Here is a 19,966-nt window from a genome sequence, read left to right on the forward strand (position 1 = left end):
GCTAGAGAGGACTAGTGCGGTATGTCATAATTAATTTCTTTTCTATATTTATTTATGTGATTCAGGGGTTAACACTAGATGAGATAGCCAGCCCGCCTGAAGAGTGAAGGAATATGATTCTTGGAATAAATAGCTTATAAAAAAAAAAAAAAAAAAAAAAAAAAAAGAAGAAGAAGAAAAAGAGTAAAAGTCCTGCATTGAGATCTCCTCGTATTGATTGTTGTTTGTTTGGATTGGAGTGCGGCCTGGAAGGACATGTGACATGATCCCTCGCATGAGAAATCAAAGTTCGGTCGGAAAAGAAGCATAATAAAGAATCAAAGTCAAAAAGAAAAGCAAAGAAAATCGAATGAAATAGCACTACGGGCATTGATCCCTACGCTATGACGAACTAAAAGCAGGTTTATACTTTCCAATGACAAGAAACGGCCCACGTTTTTCACCTCAACTAATGGAGAAAATCATACGGAGTAATAAAGTCCAAGAAACGAAGGAATAGTTTTCCATCGGCTTTGAACGAGCTAATTAACGGCTCGACTGCTTATGCAATGTCCTGTTGGCTGTCGTCAGAGCCTTTCCTTACTTCATCCCATACTAATTGTCCTCTCCTGTCGCGTACCACACCACTCTTATATACACACACACATATTTGCTTGTTTGATTGACAATTAAGCCCATTGGAAGTTTGCTTGGCTGCATTTCACCATTACTTGCTCTCTTTTTTCTCCCTCCCTCTTTCTCAGGGACCCCTCTCTCGCTCCGATCCTTTCGTTTCTTATCCTTCGCAAGTCCGTTACTTTGATGGTATGCTTGCTTTTTTCCCTTTTTTTCCCCCTACTTTCCCCCCCTCCGCTTTTCTCAGTAGTACTCCAGAGCACTTCTAGGCGATATTTATTTTGCTGGATACAATTCCATAACAGACTAACATTGTATGATTTTGTCCTAGCTGATCGTCTCCCCGGCTGCGGCTCGACCCCTTCTCCTTCCGTTCTGATATTGCGGTCCACTCCTCCGCGGCTTCCACCAGCTACGCCGTCCTACACTCTCTTTGACCAAGAACTCGGGGATAAGCTCCATTACCTGTCGATATTTCGCCCTGGATATATTACAACTCTCGCTTGATACTACTCCGTCTGCCCTCGAGCTGTATCGGGTGGCTTGCTCCTTGATTCTTAGCCTCCGCATCACGCTGCAGCCTACGTCTCGATCCCTCTCTACTCAGACAACCGTTCTTAATGCGCTGGGTCCTTTGAATGGCAGCCACACACGAACTACAATCGCCTGAAAACACCATACAAGGTTCAAGAAGCGCATTTTTCGTCTCCGCGGTGTATTATAGAACAGGCGGGGATTATCTTAACACATGCCGCCTCCCAGGACGAGAGCGGAGGTTCAAGCCCAAAAACAAAAGGAGAAGGTTCGTTGTTTTTAACCTACCAGATCGGTAGCATCATTGTAGTTATCGCCCATGCGGATCGTCTCCTGTTCTTTTGCTGCAGATCCGTATTTCCTTCATCATGCTTGTGTCCAAACATTGTTTACTACTGGTCCCATCAATCTTATATCTTACACGAAGCCTAGCTAACTACTAACTACACTACAGCTCGCCCAATCCTACCATGATCTACTCGAGTAAGCGCCTCCTTTTTCTCATTCCCCTCTACTACAGTCAGACATATGCTTACTCACGACCTCTTCTTTGTCAGGGAATTCTCCTCAAAGGATCTTCGGAGTGTAGGGAACTATACCCTCGGAAGGCTAATTGGGAAAGGTTCTTTCGGCAAGGTTTACCTTGCGTCCCATAAGCTCACTAATGGTTCCAAGGTATAACTGCACAACATACCTTGCACTTCAATGAGGTTATTGACTGATTTAATTGGGAATAGGTTGTGCTCAAGTCCTCAAGTAGGGAGGATACGAATCTGCCGCGTGAAATTCATCATCATCGCCAGTTTTTACATCCTCACATTGCCCGCCTCTACGAAGTTCTCGTAACAGAAAAGCTGGTATGGCTGGTGCTGGAATATTGTCCAGGTATGGGGCGTATATCAGTGTATCCACCACCCCACTGCTGACAGGCGCCGCTAGGTGATGAACTTTATAACTACCTTCTTCGTCATGGCCCACTACCTGTCGATAAAGTCAAGAGGATTTTCACCCAGCTTGTTGGTGCCGTGGCCTATGTTCACAGCAAGTCTTGTGTCCATCGGGACCTAAAACTGGAGAATATATTACTAGACAAACATGAGAATGTCAAACTATGCGATTTCGGGTTCACCCGGGAGTATGAGGGGAAAGCAAGCTACCTGCAAACATTCTGTGGTACGATATGTTATAGTGCCCCAGAGATGTTGAAGGGTGAGAAGTATGCAGGTGAAAAGGTCGACGTGTGGAGCTTGGGCATCATTTTATATGCTCTCCTCGCTGGGGAGCTCCCTTTCGACGAGGACGACGACCAAGTTACCAAGACTCGGATCCTTACGGAGGATCCTGCTTACAATGATAGATTTCCGGATGATGCAAAAACTCTCATAAACTTGCTCTTATCAAAGCGCCCTCTGATTCGGCCGAGCCTAGACGAAATTTTGGCACACCCGTTCCTTGCCGAACACGCTCCGGAACAATTGGCAATATTGAAAATTCCACGACCTGCCCCTTTCACTACACCTCTAGAGAAGACAACCTTGCAGCGGATGAAAAGTGCTGGCGTCAACATTGATGAGGTGGTCGACAGCGTCCTTGCTCAGCGATGTGACCCACTCGCCGGTTGGTGGGCATTACTGATCGAGAAAGAACAACGGAAGGAGCAAAAACGAGAACGTAAGCGAAGGGAACGAGACGCCGAGGCGAAGAATATTCGTCGCTTGAGTGCGGCCAGCAGCCGGCTAGAGAAAATTTCAGCCGCCCTTGTCGAGGTTGATGAGGAGGGACATGCCTCTCTGAATGCGCCTCTCCAGGAGCGCGGTCGCAGGGATCGACGGAGCTTACCTTCACAGTTTGCTGTGCCTGAGCTGCCTAGTCTACCAGAGCCAGTTCCCATCCAATCTCCAACTTCCAGCAACCCACCTCCACCCGTTGACAAAGACTCTGTTCGGTCTGCTAGTTCTACCCGACACCGCCCATTACCGCCTCCCAAAGATAGAAGACGCTCAAGCAGGCCAAGTACATTGCATGTAAGCGCGTCTCAGCCCGAGCTAGCCCAACATAATGGAATCTTCAGGCGTCGCACTGGGCGCCGTCAATATCCAATCCTCAGTCAACTGGCGTCCCTCAAACATTGGTTCGTCGAGTCTACGAAGAGAGCCAAGTCCCCCCACAGCAAAGCTGCTGGTGCACAAGGGACCCATCGCAAGTTTCTTTCAGACAAGCTAAGCCCATCCAAAGGGCAGGATACTGGGAAGAAATCTGCGCAGTCTTCTTCGGCTGTCCCTGCAACGGGTGAGTTGTCGACACCGACGCAAATAAAACGCGCTTCCAATGCTAGCAGCCTGGCCCGCAGTAGTGCTTCCTATCCCAATCATCGTCACTCTTATCCTCGCCAGACTCGACCTTTAAGCACCAATGCAAGCCACCGGAACTCCTTGTCTCCCTCTCCAATCACGCCTAGGGGTTCCTACAGGCGATCTTCTGCTGGTCTGCGAGGCCGCAAGTCAACCTCATCTTCGATTTCCTCAATTCGTAGCATCCACCATACTCACACCCATTCAAAAGCGTCATCTGTTTCGTCAAACAGTATCGGCTCAACATCAACCCCGACAGCTCGGGCCTCCAGATCACCCCATTCCTCCGTCAAAGTTCTCCCCACTACGCCCAGCGCCTCGTCCCGTTTCCCCAGCAATATCCGCTTGGTTCGAGGCGTGAATAATGGGTACCACGAGGTGGATGATCCCAATGGTAGAATGACTTCAATATTCAACGAATCGGCACCTGCGCCCTTACTGTATTCACCATCGTCAAGTCTTGTGTTTGCACGCCGCAAACGATCTGCGTTTAAGGGGCCTATGGTCCACACCACAAATCTCATGGTATCTGGCGGCATGGCTGCCCCGGAGTTTCCCCGTAGTGGTGTTGCCGTCGCGGAGACCTCAAGCGCAGCTCGACCTGTGGCGCGAAAGAGCCAAATCATAGAAGAAGACATAGAAGAAGATGAAGATATCGAAGAAGTCGACGCATTTACAGGAACGGAAGAGGAGCCTGGGTCGCCCACTGAAATGAAGACCGATGAACACACAGGGTCGGAGTATGCTAGTGACTTGTCTGGGCGAAGCTCTAAGCCAGTTCTTGCCCCAGCTCCTGACCTTGACACCAGTCCATTGCGTCCGCCACGCTCGTCTTCACTCAAGGCGTCAAAGTTGAAGGCAGCAGCTGGCAATTCTCCGAGATCAGTGCGTTCCGGGAAGAGAGCTATGACATAATATTAAGGGTTGGAGGCATCGACTACCACTCCTTTCATTCTATCGGTTGGCATTTTCGGTTTCTTTCTTGTTTTACAATTTATCTTATACCCCTGCGGCTATGCGGCGCTAGTTTCTTTGGACAATGTTCTTGGGCATCTCTGGTCTGGGTAAAAGGTGATGGATTTGAATGCTTTCGTCTCTGTGGCTTCCCACGACTCTCTTTCTCTTTCCCTATATTTCATCTGTCCGTCCCTTTCACTTCCTTCCCATTCTGGGTTTCCTTCTTATAATTCAAGTTTACATTGCCATATTAAGCACGTCCATCCCTTCACATCGTGATCTCCTTTCTGTGTATCTTGTTTTGCATTATCATCCTTCGTCAGCCGTGATTAATGTCTGCTGAGTTTAATTTGCCAGTCCTCGTAGGACTGGCGTGCTTTGAGATATCCCCTATAACCTACGCAATTATTCTTTCTTCTCATTTCTTTTCCTTTACCATGTCGTTGCTTCGGAGTAACGTGCCCCAAGGCTGGATCTCGGTTGGCACGGGGAATGGCATTCATTCAGTGATCAATGCGTTATTGTTCGAATAGACCTGTCATTCATCGTTGACTCCTCGCTTTACTGTGTGTCCGTCTTATTTGCATATAAATAGAGTAGACGTTAAGCATTTATCTTGCTTCATATGTTGAAGGCCTACCATTTCCATGAGCTCAAGGTTCTGTGGAATACATGTAGAAGGGAGGGGAGATTGATTAAGTCGCGGTGTATCGAAATGCTCGACAATGGGCTCTACACCTCTTAAGCATACGCTTTTAATATAGTTTGCTTAGCTCTGTTTACAATCTGGTTCTACTTTCAAGGGTTCTGATATATACTTATTATAAGACCATTTTAAGTGAGGAAGGAGTAAAGTAACATTCGAAATCACCTTACCACAACCTCCTTTGACCGACCCATGGCCCCAATCTCGACATCCTCCTTAGGAACACCACCCCCTGCTTGAAGTCCGACATCGCTTTCCCCGGTCTTATCAACCGTATCCCGGTACGCAGGAACAAAATTTACCGCCACGGCATACGTCCATGCGACGATCATGAACATAGTCGGCACAATCATGGCAAATCCAGTGTTATTCCGCATATCAGCTACATGCCCCAGGATCGGGGCCACGACGGCACCACCGCTAACACCGGCGACGATGAACCCAGAGCCACGCTTATAGTGGCGACCAAGGCCGCGAATACCCAGGGCGACGATTGTAGGGAAACAGACAGATTCAAAGAACAGAGTGAGGAAGAGCATTGCTTCAATTTGAGATTTGTTAGTCCATGCAGCATGACAAAGATGGTCTATGGCAATGGCACTGGGGAGCTACGTACCTAGGCCGGTCTTGTATCCTTGAGTGGTTGACGCTGCTATGAATGCCACGGTGCAGGAGAGATAGACTAGGAATACCCAACGAGCCTTGACATATCTCATGAAGAAAGCACCTATGAACCGGCCGACGGCAAAGGCTCCTTGGGCGCCGGCCAGGTACTTAGATGCGGTGGAATCCCCGGTACCGGGCCACGTTTCGGTCACATAGTTGATGAAGTACCCGGCGATAGCCACTATGTGTTTTAGTTATGTTATATTAGTTCATGTCGTTTGAGTGAGATACAGTAAGTTCTGCGAGAAAGAGAGCAAACGATCTACTTACCTTGGGCACCGGTATAGGTGAACTGCGCTAGAGTGGCATGGAACAGTTTGTATTGTTTCCGGAAAGGCTGTTCCTGCTCGCCAGCATGGGTGGAGGCAACCTGGGACGCCATGTCCTCATCTGTAACTTCAGGGATGTTTGAAACGAAAAAAACCCCGGCAAGGATAAACACAAAGATGCCGATGGCAAGGTACACCCATTGGACACTTTTGAGGGCATCTACATCGTCGCTAGTATCGGCGAAGAACACGTACGATGCTAAAGCCGGGGCGACGCAAGTTCCGATTCCATTGAAAGCTTGTGCGAGGTTGATTCGAATCTCTGCATACTTTGGTGGACCACAGACTGCACAATAGGTTTAGTGAGTGTGGCCTTGCTTAAGTGTGCACCCCTCCAAGATGAGAACCTCGACGTACGTACCGGCAAGATATGGGTTGGCTGCTGTCTCGAGAGATCCTAAGCCCGAGCCAATGACGAGAGTTGCAGCGCAGAACCCTCCAAATGAGCGATTTAGGCCCGCTGGCCACATGCAGAGGGCGCCGATGCCGTAGAGAACCAATCCCATAATGAACACGGACTTGTATCCAAAATGACGCAACATATAATTCGCATATCCTAAGGATGCCAGCGGATAGGCCCTAGTCTCATGAACACGATATCCTATTCGAACTTTTATGCGACATACCCAAAATACGCAGCCTGAAGACCAGCAGAACGCGTCCGAGTGATGCCTAGGGTGATCTGGAAGTGCTTATTGAGTGTATCCAGCAGCCCATAGGCGAACCCCTAACAGACCTTAGCAAGCAGAAACGGTATTTGCACGACAACAGCACTGCAAACCCACCCATAAAAAGAAAAGAATAGTGACGAGACACAAGGGCCACAGACTTTGGCGTAAGGTGAGGGTTGCCGCCGAGGTTGTCTTTCTATTGTCGACTTTAAACCCAGATCGGGTCTGCAGGAAATGTAACAACCCCATTGTTGCAGATTAAGAAGCGGTACTCTTCAGGGTGTAGAATAGTTCAACCCAAGATATAGGATAGTGGTGAAGACACCCTGGACGTGCAGTCCGGGGTTGCAGGCACAGACCTCATCCAATGGTACCATCTCGACATATTCAACCTCGCTAAGGTCGTAGCTCGAGTCATTCCTGGTAAAAAGGCCGCGAAGAGGGGGGAATGTGGTAGCCCTCATTGGGGGTAGTGATAAGGTGATCCATCCCCAGACCTTCACCCCCGCAGAAGACCCCATCCAGTCGGGGTTAAAGATCGCCGTGTGAGTCCACCACTACTAGCACGAGAAGGCCATGTTATTATAAAGGAACGGAACTTTGGTTCAAAAATCCTACGAAACATTCGCTGATGGCTCTTGGCATGAAACCTTCGAGTCAGGGTTTCATTTTCAATTCCCCGCATGGCTTTGCCTTCTCAGGAAATGGCTATGGTAATTCGCCCACGAACTCATTTAATCCGTCCGTCAATTAGTCTAAACTAAGCCGGCATCGTCATTGATAATTTAGGTAAGGAAACGCTCTGCATTGCCTAGGTTCTACTATGAGAAGAAGCGTCTTCGAGCGTAGACTAGGGCGTTCCCCGATGTCCCCGAAGGGGATTGAGGAGCGAATGAATTAAGTGGGTAGTTAAAAGTTTAGCAGGTGCCCTGTCGGTAGTGTATCTGAAGGTCATGTCTTTAGTACGAAGTAGCACGTCGCTCTCTTTTATACCGAAAGAGAGAGACCGTATGGCTTGCCGCTAGGAATGCGACGATCCCCCTCACTGTCTCGTGAAAGGTTGGTATTCTGTCTACACATCGAAGAATTCGAGAACCAAGTCACGGAAAATGCAACGTAACTCGGCTCTGTCACACTAGCTAGGGCTAGTCATTTCGTGTATGAGATTATTTAATTTAGTAGCGAGGGGAAGGGATAGGTGGAAATGAAGGAAGAAAAAAAAAAAAAAAAAAGAAGTCCTTATTCTTTGCAACTGGAGTAAAATGGACTGACGACCCAGAGGACGTAGCTTTGATACTCCTGGTTACTAAATTCATTTCTTCATTGCTCTCTACCATGGAGAACATCTAACACGTTTCATACATGTCATGAGTGTCCAAGAAAAGAAAATGAAAACAACGACTCAAAGGGTCCATATCTATATCTATCGTACCACCCACTCAACCTCCCACCCTGCAACATCTATGCCCTCTTAGGCTTGGATGCAGCTCCATTCTGCTGTCCTATAGCCTTGGGGGTTGTAGTGTACATCTGACGCTCGACGAATTTAAGTGCCTCATCAATGATTCTGCAACTCATTAGCTAGTCAGAAACCACAATAAGGTAAAGGAAACTTACATAACGGGAGCGCTAATGGCCAAGACTGCCTTCCATTCAACCCAATTTAGCGGTAGGATCGAGAAAAGCCCCTGTAAAAATGGAATATACAAGATGGCAAAGTGCAATGTCATCGAAAGAATGATAGCATAGACCAGCATCATGTTGTTCCAGAGAGCGAAAGTGAACAGGGATTCGCTAGACGAAAGGGCATTCATAGCGTTCAGCATCTCGATTACTACCAAGATGGACAATGAAACTGTAGAAGCAGCTCGCGACATGTCGTTCGTAAACATCTCACAACCAATTTCGGGGAACTGTGCGGAGCACTTGTGGAAATGGGACTGCAGGCGGGGTCAGTAAAGGGTAATGCGTACAAGAAAGAGGCTTGAGGGTCGTCGTTGAGCTTACCAGTTGCCAGAACGAAATCTGGGGCCCTTCTGGGTTGTAGAGGAACCACCAAACGTAGCCAAAGACGGTGGCAGCACCGACGTATGTGCCGATAACCATGTATCTGAACAGTAGCCAGCCACCAACAAGGGGCTCATCACGTTTACGTGGGGGGCGTCTCATCACATCATGATCAGGTGGGTTGAATGATAGAGCAGTCGCAGGCAAACCGTCGGTGACCAAGTTCACCCACAACAACTGCACTGGTACCAACGCTTCAGGCATACCCAAAGCCGCCGTCAAGAAGATCGACACCACTTCTCCAATGTTAGAAGAGATAAGATACCGGATGAACTGCTGAGTGTTGCTGTAAATAGATCTTCCTTCCTCAACGGCAACAGTGATGGTTGCAAAGTTGTCATCTGCCAGCACCATATCAGCAGCCAGCTTAGCTACATCGGTACCGGTACCCATAGCTACACCAATATCAGATTTTTTCAGGGCAGGCGCATCGTTGACTCCATCACCGGTCATCGCAACCACATGGCCCAAAGACTGAAGGAGATCGACCAATTTAGACTTGTGGCTGGGCTCGGTCCGAGAGAAAAGAGAGGCCGTCTTAACAGCTTCGAGTTTCTCATTATCAGAAAGGCCATCGAACTCCCTACCGGTAAAGCTTTTGCCGGCAAGATCTTCATCTTCAGCGAAGATACCAATATGGCGGCAGACGGCCTCAGCAGTGTTTCGGCTATCACCGGTGATGACGATCACCCGAATACCAGCAGCAAGGCACTTCTTAATCGAATCGGCAACCTCGACACGCGGGGGGTCAAGCATGGCGGCAAGGCCAATGAGAGTCATGTTCCGTTCCAATTGAGCGTAATCATCGGAAGTCTGGGCGTTGCGCAGGAGGGGGTTGGCTCCCACATCATCAACACGGGCGAAAGCCATCACACGAAGGCCACGGTTGCCATATTCAACAATCTCGGCAGAGAGCAGGTCAGCGTGCTCTTTAGTGATAGGTACACGGGGTCCATCAGATCCCAGGAGAACATGGGTGCATCGCTCAAGGATAGATTCAGGAGCACCCTTAACCAAAAGACTTTGTTTCTTCTCAGTGCCAACGAGAACAGACATACTCTTTCGGTCGCGAGAAAACTCGTACGTTGCCTTCAGTGGCAGCCGACCTTCATAGTAGGCACTCGAAGCACGAAGCCTCTGAGATGCAGGTAGCTGAAATATTTTCATGTTGGTAGCGGCGTCGTCAGTTCCAATTTTCTCAACCAGGACGCGCAAGGCTCCCTCGGTTGGCTCGCCGATACAGGAGTAGACACCACTCTTGGCATCGTGGGAGAGATTCGCACTGTTACATATAGCCATTACCTCGGCCATCTGTCGGATAGTGGAGGAAGAAACCGCGAGATTTTGCAAGACCTTGCCATTCTGGGAAAGATTGCCCTCGGGCGCGAAAGTTGTACCTTCGACATCAATCTCTTGAACACCGTTGCCAGTCTTGTCCAGGTAGACGACCTTGTTCACACTCATCTGATTAGTGGTCAGAGTACCGGTCTTGTCTGAGCAGATAACGCTGCAACTTCCTAAGGTTTCCACAGAAGGAAGCGATCGAACCACCGCGTTTTTGTTGGCCATCTTACGAGTACCGAGAGCAAGACAGGTAGTGATTACAACAGCCAAGCCTTCAGGAATGGCAGCCACACCAAGTGAAACTGCAATCTTGAGGTAATAAATAGCTCCTTTGGTCCAACCGCCGTGAGACGGGTCGTTAAAGTGCTCAATATTGATCACCCACACCAGAATACAAATGACCGTTATCACTTTGGCAAGCATATCACCGAAATCGTTAAGTTTCTGCTTCAGTGGTGTTGGCTCCGAAATCTGAGACGTGATGCTATCATGGATATCACCGATGGCAGTTGATCCGCCGGTCAGAACCACCAAGGCTGTAGCGTGTCCATTGACTACTGTGGTACCCGAGAAGAGGATGTTGGTCTGATCTTGCTTGACAGCCTGCTTATCGCGAATGGCGCGAGTATCTTTCCCCACGCTCTCGCTCTCGCCCGTCAAGATAGCCTGGTCGACCCGGAAACTGTTGCTATGGACTGCGATCAGTCGGCAGTCGGCAGGTACACGATCTCCAACCGCGATATGGATTATGTCTCCAGGAACCAAATCTTCGGCCTTGATACGCTGAGTTTTCCCATCACGAACCACAGTAGCCTCATTCGCGGAGTATTCCTGGAGCGCGGCAATTGCTTTCTCCGCGCTGGTTTCCTGCGTCACGCCAACGACAGAATTGAGGATCAGGATCGTTAGGATCTGTGGTCACAGCAAGTATTAGCGGCACTTTTCTACCAATGGAATGAACTAAATATGTTCAGGACTTACCACAATCGGGTCAACAAAGGCAGTCCAATCGTCTCCTTCTTCAAAGAGAGCCAAGACAAAAGACAGCGCAGCCGAGCCTAAAAGAATGAGGACCAGTTGATCTTTGAATTGTTCCAGGATGAGCTCCCAAAGGGGGGTGGGAGGGTCTTCCGCGAGCGCTACATGATGGATGAGATCGAGTCAGTTTGTGCTTTCATTCAAATGTTAGATCTGTACGACTAACCATTCGGTCCATGTTTTTGCCTGGATTTCAATGCCTGTTCTTGCGATAGACCCGAGTGCTCTGAAACACTGAAGTGCTCCAGCACCTCTTTTGGGGAATAGAGGTAGGAATGCTCCATGATGAACCACAACCGTCAAGGATTTGACTAGGGTTGGGAGCAAGGGGAAGAGGGAAAAGAGAGGAGAAGGGTCTGGAGAAAAGTCCGCAAATGCTAGAGATCAAGACATGAACGCCAAGTGGCCGGATGATTGGTAACGAAACGAGTACTGGTAAGGTACTATCGGGAAGAATCTAGAAGAAGGGAGGGAAAGATAGCCGTGCTCCGAAGTGTATTGCGGAGAAGAAATTGGCAACCTTTTATTTTTTTTAATTCTTTTTCCCGCCTTTGACAGATAACAACACCGTTTAGTCGAGATAATAATAATTGTTATAGTTATAACGAAGGTGATAGGACTAGGGGGGAAAAAGAAATAACCTGGAAATTGGCCTCCGGGTTAAGGTGCGTTTTGAAGCCGAGAGAGTGGATAAGTACCTGGAGTCGATGATAATTTATCGGTGTCCCTGTATTCAAACGTGTTCTTTTGCGGTCTGCTGCCATGGGTCTTTGGATCCATTGGTCCCGTTTCGCCGCCGCAAAGACTGTTCAATGGTCGGTAGTGGACCAAAATAAGCCTACAGGGCTGAACGGTAAGATAACCACATATGGCGGGTGGCCCAGCATGACCGCTACTTTGCTGTGTCAATTTGCTTGTCATCGCTTCCCACCAGAAAAGTTAACATACTAGGAACTTCATAGTTACGCATGCGAATCTCATTCTTCGACTGGATCCAAAAGTTATATCAGAAATAGCCTAGACGTGCGGAGGGCGAAGTATGTATCCACGTACGGTACAATACCGCTGTAAAATACGTGTATTGCATCGGGCCGATCTCCACATTCAGAAATGTTGATGCCTTGCCCCAAGACCCATGCTTGGTCCTGGAACCATGTCTCTTAGAGGGTAGATGGGGTCCATGCCCTGTGCTAGAGTATGCGTACTAAATGGTAAATCACTGCAGACTCTGGAGGACGATGTATGGCTATGTGGGTGGTACTGCGTAGAGTGATATTACGTTGCTAGGTCCTTTTCTGACCTATCTCAGGGGACGGACTCGTCTCCGGAGAACTCCCTGATGTCTTGCCACCTTCCAAAGATTAGTAACTAATATCCTTAGGTACGACAACCGCATGGCATATCATAGATTGGACTTCATTTTAGCCCCTCCCTATTTTCTGTTTCTGAGCTTGCTTATTCAACTATCACCATTGGTTACCCTTGCCAATTGAACTGCTTCTATGCCTAATATGTCGAGCATCGATTGCCTAGAAGAAGTGTTGAATATATGTACAATTGAAAAGGTATATAGACACAGCCCAACAATCATCAATTCATTTTACTGATAAGACTTATCGAGAAATGCAGTCAGTACATTCTTCAGTCTCAGCAATTGATCTTTGCACACATACAAGAGGTTCACTTTGATAGTTGTCAAGGCCATTGTTAACGGTACATACATACACATCCATCCCAAAGAGGTGGAGCGGACTATAATGCCGAATGAATTGAAGCAACTCATGCTAGAGCAGCTGGATCGGTCTGATCTGACATCACATTTCAGGTAATCAAGTAGATGGATAGTAAGCGGATGCGCCATCGCGCAGTCCAGTTAAGGAATAATGAGGCTTTTATGCCTCAGGCAGCATAGTCCCTGTTGGGCCATGCTTGCCTCAGGCGCGCCTGGGGGCACCCTCCGGCCAAACATCACAAACAATAGGCCGCGCCCGCCTCTCGCTAAAGCTGGCAGGCCGTCACCTCACCGGTTCATCATCTGTTGCTTGAGGATCGCATCTGTCAAACCTCTAGTGAATTCCACATCCCCATTCCATCTGTGTTGTCTTTTTGTCCTCTTCTTTCCCCACACCTCTTTTCTCTTCTCCTATCAACTCCTTTCCACCACCGTACTCTGTCTTGTAATCTTCCTATCTGTACCCTATCTTCCAGCATGACTTCTGAGGTATGTTGTTCCAGCCTGACCCCTCCTCTTCTATTGTTGTCTGCCCTCGCGTTGCTGTGATAGCGGCTGGACGTGTTGATACATGCATCTCACTCTTGGAGACTCCCCATGGTCTTCTACATTTTCTTTGCAATAATGTAAAACAATACTAACAATATTTCTTCATGAACAGCGTGAGAAGTAAGGGTCCAGACCGACTCAATCAACAACAGATAACAGAGATACTAACCCCCTTTCTCCAGCAAGACATTCCTCGCCCGCCTTTGCGAGCAGGCTGAGCGCTACGATGGTAAGATCCCTTAGGTGGCCCTAGTTGGACCTCTGTACCCTGTGTGCTAATTCCCTCACTTTACAGAGATGGTCACGTACATGAAGGTGAGTAGCAGCTTACTATAACGCCTGTTGTATCAATCATCTAAGACGCGATCGCTAATGATCTAACAGGAAGTTGCCAACGTATGTATCGATTCCGCTTTACACCCCTGAGATCGCTTCCCCCGCACCCCTTTTCTTGCCTTGCTGACCCCGCATTAGATTGGAGGCGAGCTTACCGTCGATGAGCGTAACCTTCTTTCCGTTGCCTACAAGAACGTGGTCGGCACCCGCCGTGCTTCCTGGCGTATCATCTCCTCCATTGAACAGAAGGAGGAGTCCAAGGGCTCTGAGCAACACGTCTCGATCATCCGTGACTACCGACAGAAGATCGAAACCGAGCTGGAGAAGGTCTGCCAGGATGTTCTTGACGTTCTGGACGAGTCCCTCATTCCCAAGGCCGAGACTGGCGAGTCCAAGGTTTTTTACTACAAGATGTAAGCCCGTTGGTTTCGGGAACGCTCCATGAATGATGCGGTTAATCAAATTCGATGAATAGGAAGGGCGACTACCACCGTTATCTTGCTGAATTTGCTTCTGGCAACAAGCGTAAGGTTGCTGCTACTGCTGCCCACGAGGCCTACAAGGTATGCTCGACGGTTCTCTCGTACTGAAGCTCCCACTTACAATCTGGACTAGAACGCCACCGACGTTGCCCAGACTGATCTCACCCCCACTCACCCCATCCGCTTGGGTCTTGCCTTGAACTTCTCCGTGTTCTACTACGAGATCCTGAACTCTCCCGATCGTGCCTGCCACCTTGCCAAGCAGGCTTTCGATGATGCCATCGCCGAGCTTGATTCGCTCTCGGAGGAAAGCTACCGTGACAGCACCCTTATCATGCAGCTCCTGCGTGACAACCTTACCCTTTGGACTTCTTCCGATGGCCAGGAGCCCGAGGGTGCTGCTTCTAAGGAAGACAAGCCTGAAGAGGAGTCTGCCCCTGCCCCCGAGGACAAGGGTGAGGAATCCAAGCCTGCCGCCCCTGAGTCTTAAAGCGACAAATTGGACGTTTTCTTTTTGTATCAAAAACAGCGTTGTGCGCTCGGCGCCTATTTGGAGAGGGTTCGGATTCTCCCTGGAAGTGTTTACGATGGTCTGTTTTAGCTGCGTGACTGGTTTGGACCGGCACGTATCTTCCACTTGTTCGGGATCGTGTGGGTCGGCCGGCGGAGTTTGATATTTGGAGAGCGAAGAAAAGGGGCTGAGCGGAATTTATCTCTCTTTACTGTTTCTATTCCCACCCCCAGAGCAAGATACAATGTGTTATTTCACCCCTTCCCCCTTCTATTTACTTTGTGCTTGCTTGCCCGCGTTATCTCTCTACTGTTTTCTCGTACATCGTCCCATAAACCCCGCGAATATTTGAATTTAAACTTAGTAGTCGTTCTACACAAAGACGTGCGACTTTATAGAGTCGACGCCTTGAAGGATGAAACATACCCCCCGTCTTTTTTAATTCGATGGTTCCATTTTTAGAAATACCATGCACACTTGTGGTTTAGTGATCGCTTTCATCGCAGAGTCAGTCTGTTTCCCATAGACTTTCCCTTTGCTCTTGTTCTCTAATACATGTCGGTAAAGATTCCGCCCAATAATTATTTGCTGGAAAACATGCAAAACACCTAATCTACAAGGTATAGGCTCAGTGTGTTGGATGAAAGCTAGTTGAATACCGGTTTCTTTAGCGAGAGATCTATAAACTCCCATGTTAGGAATGATTTCCAAATTCTATCTGTGTGAAAAGTTTCCTCTATCCATCTTCAACTTTGTGTCGCTCGACTTGACCAAAAAATAACATTCTAGGGCAGGGCGAGTAAAACACGTCTCTATCGTATTAATATATACTACCAGAAGCGAGGAGGCAAGGAAGAGAAAGAAGAGAAAGGATGCGAAGGAACTCTTTAAGGGCGGATATACAAGAGTTGGCAGGAATCATGTCATACTGACAGGGGACTGGCGACTATGGGGGCACAAAAAGAAGCAATAAAGAAATGAGATGAAATGATCAATCACATGAAATCGTCATCACCCAATCCATCATCACCATTGTCATAATCAGCATCAAGCTTGTTATCTCTGGAAGTAACCAGTGACACCTTCGTCTTGGCCGCCTTGCTCTTCTTGCTGCCCTTGTCAGCGGCGCGCTCCTCTCTCATCTTCTCGTTGCTCATAGTAGTCATAGCACTAGCGATCTTCTTGACATCTGCGCTGTTCAGCTCCTTAACAAGCTGCTTAGCAAACTCCTGCGCCCACAGGGAATAGTGAGGCTTCTTCGAATGGGGAGTCAGGAGCGGGATAAGGGTGGAAGTCAAACGAGCGAACTGCTCCTTAGTGGTAGGCTTGAATAAAGGCATGGCAGAAAGATCGACGGCCTGCGTCGGGTCGGCCGAGTCACTAATAACGATAGCCTTGGGGGCGCCGCGGTTCCGGTTGAGGTCGATATCACCGAACAGATCTTCAGCGTGCTTGAGATCGGCATCCTTCTGGGCGCGGCGCAGACGGGCTCTCTTGTCGGCATCGTCCTCCTCCTCGCTGTCGGAATCCTCCTCTTCGGCCTTCTTTTTGCGCTCCTCCTTGTGTTCCTGTATACGCTGCGACTTGCTCTTCTTCTTTGCGGCAGCTTCGGCGTCGGCCTTAGCCTTGGCTTCGGCCGCTTTGGCTGCCTTTTCCCGCTCTACTTCGGAGTCTTCAGCGGCGTCCCAGGAGTCGAGGACCTGTTGAGTATCCCAGCTAATTAGCAAATTGTGTCTCCGGGCGATGGTCATATGTGCCATATATAGTAGGGTACATAGCAAAAAAGAAAGATTAACCCACCTCATCTTCTTCTTCATCGTCGAATCTGCGACGAGGAGCCACAGGAGGAGGGGAGACACTGTCCTCCTCATCGTCTGTGAGAGAAAAGTAGGAACTGTCAGTAAAGTGCCGTTGTAAAGAAAGCAGACTATATGCGGAAGGCCACAAATTTCAGATCTTCTTACCCCACCGTTCGGGCGCCATGACTAGTCAAGAGTGTATAAAGCGGTAAAAGCTTCAAGCTTCTAATGACTCAATAACAGAGTGAGTAAGCCGTGTATCCCAACAAGAGGGTCGTCGTGGGTGAATCAATAACCAGAAGGCGAATTTGATGTGGGCGAGTGAGCCGTCCCTCAATAACTTCACGATAAAACAATCTGGTGGTGGGGCTAGCGGGGTCACGTGTACCCTTACCATTCACGCCCATTCATTAGGAGTCAACATCATTATACATTATAAAGTAAATATCTACGAAGTATATTGGGAGACTATAGCTACTAGCGACGGTCTACATGGGCAGGGACTTTTTTTGGCACTTTTATTGCATTACTGCCACTATATCTGGCCTAATCGAATCGTCATCATAAATCTTAAGAGAATATCATCTGTAGTGCTTTGTGCAGCTCAGAGGTTGCAAGTAGCGGGAACCCGGGTATGCAGTGTGGTCCCGAGTCCAACCATCTTTCGATAATGTGTCAGGTTGGCTGGTAGACGTCATATAATCATACGGTTCATTTACAGGTTGACAGAAGTGCGGAACTTTTCGCCAGCATAGATGGCGTTGTTGCCCAGCTCCTCCTCGATACGGAGGATCTGGTTCAGCTTGGCCAGACGCTCAGAGCGGGCAGGAGCACCGGTCTTGATCTGGCCAGAGCGGAGACCGACAGCGATATCGGCAATGGTGACATCCTCAGTCTCACCGGAACGGTGGGAAACCATGACACCCCAGTTGTCGGCGTAGGAGTCCTTGGCAGCCTGGATGGACTCGGTAAGAGTACCGATCTGGTTGACCTTGAGCAGAAGGGCGTTGCAAGCCTTGGTCTCGATGGCCTTCTTGATACGCAGGGGGTTGGTGACGGTCAAGTCATCACTGTGGAGATCGTGTTAATTCAGTTCGAATATGACACTAAATGGAAGAGGATTACATACCCAACAATCTGGAAGTCAGAAGTCTTGTAGAAGTAGCTCCAGGCCTCCCAGTCATCCTCAGCGAAGGGGTCCTCAATGCTGACAATGGGGTACTTGCTGGCAAGAGTCTTGTAAAGGTCGGCCAGTTGCTCGTAGGTGAGCCACTTGGAGGAGTCGCTGTCGGGGTTCTTGAAGTCAAGGTCGTACTTCTTGACATCAGCCTTGTAGAATTCGCTGGAAGCAACGTCCATGGCAATCTTCATCTTGCCAGTGTAACCGGCTTGCTCAATGGCCTCGGTGATGAGGTCAAGTGCCTCCTCAGCAGTCTGGATATCGGGAGCAACACCACCCTCGTCACCAACATTGCCAGCAGACTGGCCGTACTTCTTCTTGGCGAGAGTCTTGAGCTTCTGGTAGACCTCAGCACCCTGGCGAAGAGCCTCGGAGAAAGAGGGGGCAGCGCTATCAGCCATGTTAGTATAGCTGCAGGGGATTATGACACGTGACCTGGGCCCGGGTACTTACGAAGGAACAATCATGAACTCCTGGAAAGCCAGACGGCCACCAGCGTGAGAGCCACCGTTCAGGACGTTCTGGAAGGGGACAGGAAGCACATAGGGCTTCTTAGTACCAGCAAGGTCGGAGATGTGAGCATAGAGAGGGACACCCTTCTCAGCAGCACCAGCCTTGGCAATGGCCAAGCTGACACCGAGGATGGCGTTAGCACCGAGGTTAGACTTGTTAGCAGATCCATCAAGCTTTTTGAGGAACTCATCGACCTTGGACTGGTCCTTGACATCAAGGTTCTCCTCGATGACGGCGGGGGCAATGGTCTTATTGACGTTCTCGACAGCCTTGAGAACACCTGTTCTCCGTCGGTACAATCAGCCTCCGTTGCACCAGACAAGCATTTGGGGAGCATCTAATACATACCCTTTCCACCCCAGTGGGTCTTGTCACCGTCACGGAGCTCGTGGGCCTCGTGCTGACCTAGTGTTTGATCGTCAGCATGATAGAACGAGGACGAGGGAGTACATAATGCGGGTCACTAACCAGTGGAAGCACCAGAGGGAACGATAGCGCGGTGCAAACCAGTCTCGGTGACAACGTCCACCTCAACGGTAGGGTTACCGCGGGAGTCGTAAACAGAGCGGGCGTGGATCTTGGTGATAGGCATTTTGACGAGCTGCGGAATTGGTCAGTCGACTAACTTGGAGGACGGAAGAAAAGAGACGGAAAGGGAGGAGAGACGACAGATATAAACGAAGGGAATGGAAAATCAAAACAATTCTGGATCGGTGTTGGAAGGAGACTAGCAGCGGGGGTTGTGTTCACCGACGACCCAAAAAGAATGATCGGATGGTTCAGTCACGGAGTACAAGGTAGAGGCAGTGGTGGGGAGATCCAATTTCAGTTGACCGAGAGTCAGGAACAGTTACAACGATATTTAAGAAGATGTCAATCAGGATAACACGATTGTGGTATGACGGCGAGACACAGTTTCCTGGTCGTCCTCGTCCTCCTCTCTCTTTGCCATGGAGGGGTCATGGCTACCGTAACAAAAATAGTGGGATGGTGGGGTAGGAGGAGGTCATGATCTCAGTGGAAACAAAACAACCAAACTCACCTATGGGAGATGACGATAAGACAGAGTTACTAGTAGACTAGTAATGAGACAGTCGTCGTTGGAGAAATGAAAAATAAAATAAAGAAGAAGGAGAGAATTAAATAGGTGTCAACAATTAAAGTTGGAAAGGTCTAGTTCTTGTACCATCCTCGTCCTCTACCCCGGCAAAAGCTCTCGACCTCGTCCTCCCGAATCTTTCCAATGAAATGGTGGGGCTCATCAGTCTTCTGTGACTCTCGCTGGCTGAGCTCTCTGTCAACTGTGTCAACCCTGCCGCGAGATCTTCCGCATTCCCTCGGGGTAAAGCGGGTAAATTAATGCTTGCCCTCCATAGTTACTAAGAGATTCACATTCTTGTTTCTGGGGTACCTTGGTAGTAGACCATTTTATGTATACTATGCCTTGGTTAGAACCGGAGTCGACTTGATAGGTATACTAGTCTATGTGTATATGTACATATGAAAGGATGGACGAATCGTCGGTCTAGGGGATGATAGTTAACGACTAATATATCATTATCGGTGTCCATTGGAAGTTATTCCCT

The 19,966-nt window shown here is 48.8% G+C and overlaps 7 protein-coding genes across 7 annotated transcripts; 3 read left to right on the forward strand and 4 right to left on the reverse strand.

Moving 5' to 3' along the window:
• The first annotated feature begins 180 nt into the window (after positions 1-180).
• Positions 181-6,965, forward strand: F9C07_2127846 (serine/threonine protein kinase). Its single transcript, XM_071509098.1, has 9 exons — positions 181-1,415; positions 1,602-1,632; positions 1,707-1,822; positions 1,885-2,032; positions 2,087-5,704; positions 5,780-6,444; positions 6,520-6,737; positions 6,785-6,885; positions 6,944-6,965. Exons 1-5 carry the CDS (start codon positions 1,364-1,366, stop codon positions 4,413-4,415), a joined length of 2,676 nt encoding a protein of 891 aa, XP_071363713.1. The 5' UTR covers positions 181-1,363; the 3' UTR covers positions 4,416-5,704; positions 5,780-6,444; positions 6,520-6,737; positions 6,785-6,885; positions 6,944-6,965.
• On the forward strand, positions 549-1,122 carry F9C07_3127 (uncharacterized protein; the record flags this gene model as incomplete). Its single annotated transcript, XM_071511059.1, has 2 exons — positions 549-615; positions 947-1,122. The coding sequence occupies 2 exons, from the start codon at positions 549-551 to the stop codon at positions 1,120-1,122; spliced, it is 243 nt and encodes an 80-aa protein (XP_071363712.1).
• F9C07_2055621 (major facilitator superfamily domain-containing protein) lies at positions 4,726-7,078 on the reverse strand (the record flags this gene model as incomplete). The annotated part of the gene is made up of 7 exons (XM_041284657.2): positions 4,726-4,752; positions 5,334-5,704; positions 5,780-6,010; positions 6,100-6,444; positions 6,520-6,737; positions 6,785-6,885; positions 6,944-7,078. The coding sequence occupies 7 exons, from the start codon at positions 7,076-7,078 to the stop codon at positions 4,726-4,728; spliced, it is 1,428 nt and encodes a 475-aa protein (XP_041142563.2).
• A 915-nt stretch (positions 7,079-7,993) lies between these two features.
• On the reverse strand, positions 7,994-13,251 carry F9C07_2277291 (sarcoplasmic/endoplasmic reticulum calcium ATPase 1). Its single transcript, XM_041289545.2, has 6 exons — positions 12,908-13,251; positions 11,445-12,843; positions 11,222-11,379; positions 8,837-11,152; positions 8,447-8,769; positions 7,994-8,396 (listed from the first exon to the last, which is right to left on the reverse strand). The coding sequence occupies exons 2-6, from the start codon at positions 11,560-11,562 to the stop codon at positions 8,291-8,293; spliced, it is 3,021 nt and encodes a 1,006-aa protein (XP_041142564.1). The 5' UTR covers positions 11,563-12,843; positions 12,908-13,251; the 3' UTR covers positions 7,994-8,290.
• A 236-nt stretch (positions 13,252-13,487) lies between these two features.
• F9C07_2099635 (multifunctional chaperone) lies at positions 13,488-14,867 on the forward strand (the record flags this gene model as incomplete). The annotated part of the gene is made up of 8 exons (XM_041284655.1): positions 13,488-13,499; positions 13,672-13,679; positions 13,742-13,788; positions 13,855-13,874; positions 13,944-13,955; positions 14,034-14,308; positions 14,371-14,458; positions 14,511-14,867. The coding sequence occupies 8 exons, from the start codon at positions 13,488-13,490 to the stop codon at positions 14,865-14,867; spliced, it is 819 nt and encodes a 272-aa protein (XP_041142565.1).
• Positions 14,868-15,883: 1,016 nt separating this feature from the next.
• F9C07_3122 (eukaryotic translation initiation factor 3 subunit J) lies at positions 15,884-16,871 on the reverse strand (the record flags this gene model as incomplete). The annotated part of the gene is made up of 3 exons (XM_041289546.1): positions 15,884-16,588; positions 16,689-16,762; positions 16,853-16,871. The coding sequence occupies 3 exons, from the start codon at positions 16,869-16,871 to the stop codon at positions 15,884-15,886; spliced, it is 798 nt and encodes a 265-aa protein (XP_041142566.1).
• Positions 16,872-17,191: 320 nt separating this feature from the next.
• Positions 17,192-19,445, reverse strand: F9C07_2277293 (enolase/allergen Asp F 22). The gene is made up of 6 exons (XM_041289548.2): positions 19,050-19,445; positions 18,849-18,981; positions 18,729-18,785; positions 18,321-18,660; positions 17,817-18,257; positions 17,192-17,757 (listed from the first exon to the last, which is right to left on the reverse strand). The coding sequence occupies exons 2-6, from the start codon at positions 18,970-18,972 to the stop codon at positions 17,403-17,405; spliced, it is 1,317 nt and encodes a 438-aa protein (XP_041142567.1). The 5' UTR covers positions 18,973-18,981; positions 19,050-19,445; the 3' UTR covers positions 17,192-17,402.
• Positions 19,446-19,966: the final 521 nt, after the last annotated feature.

The sequence above is a fragment of the Aspergillus flavus genome, chromosome 2, assembly GCF_009017415.1.
Source record: "Aspergillus flavus chromosome 2, complete sequence".
NCBI classification, from domain to species: Eukaryota; Fungi; Ascomycota; class Eurotiomycetes; order Eurotiales; family Aspergillaceae; genus Aspergillus; species Aspergillus flavus.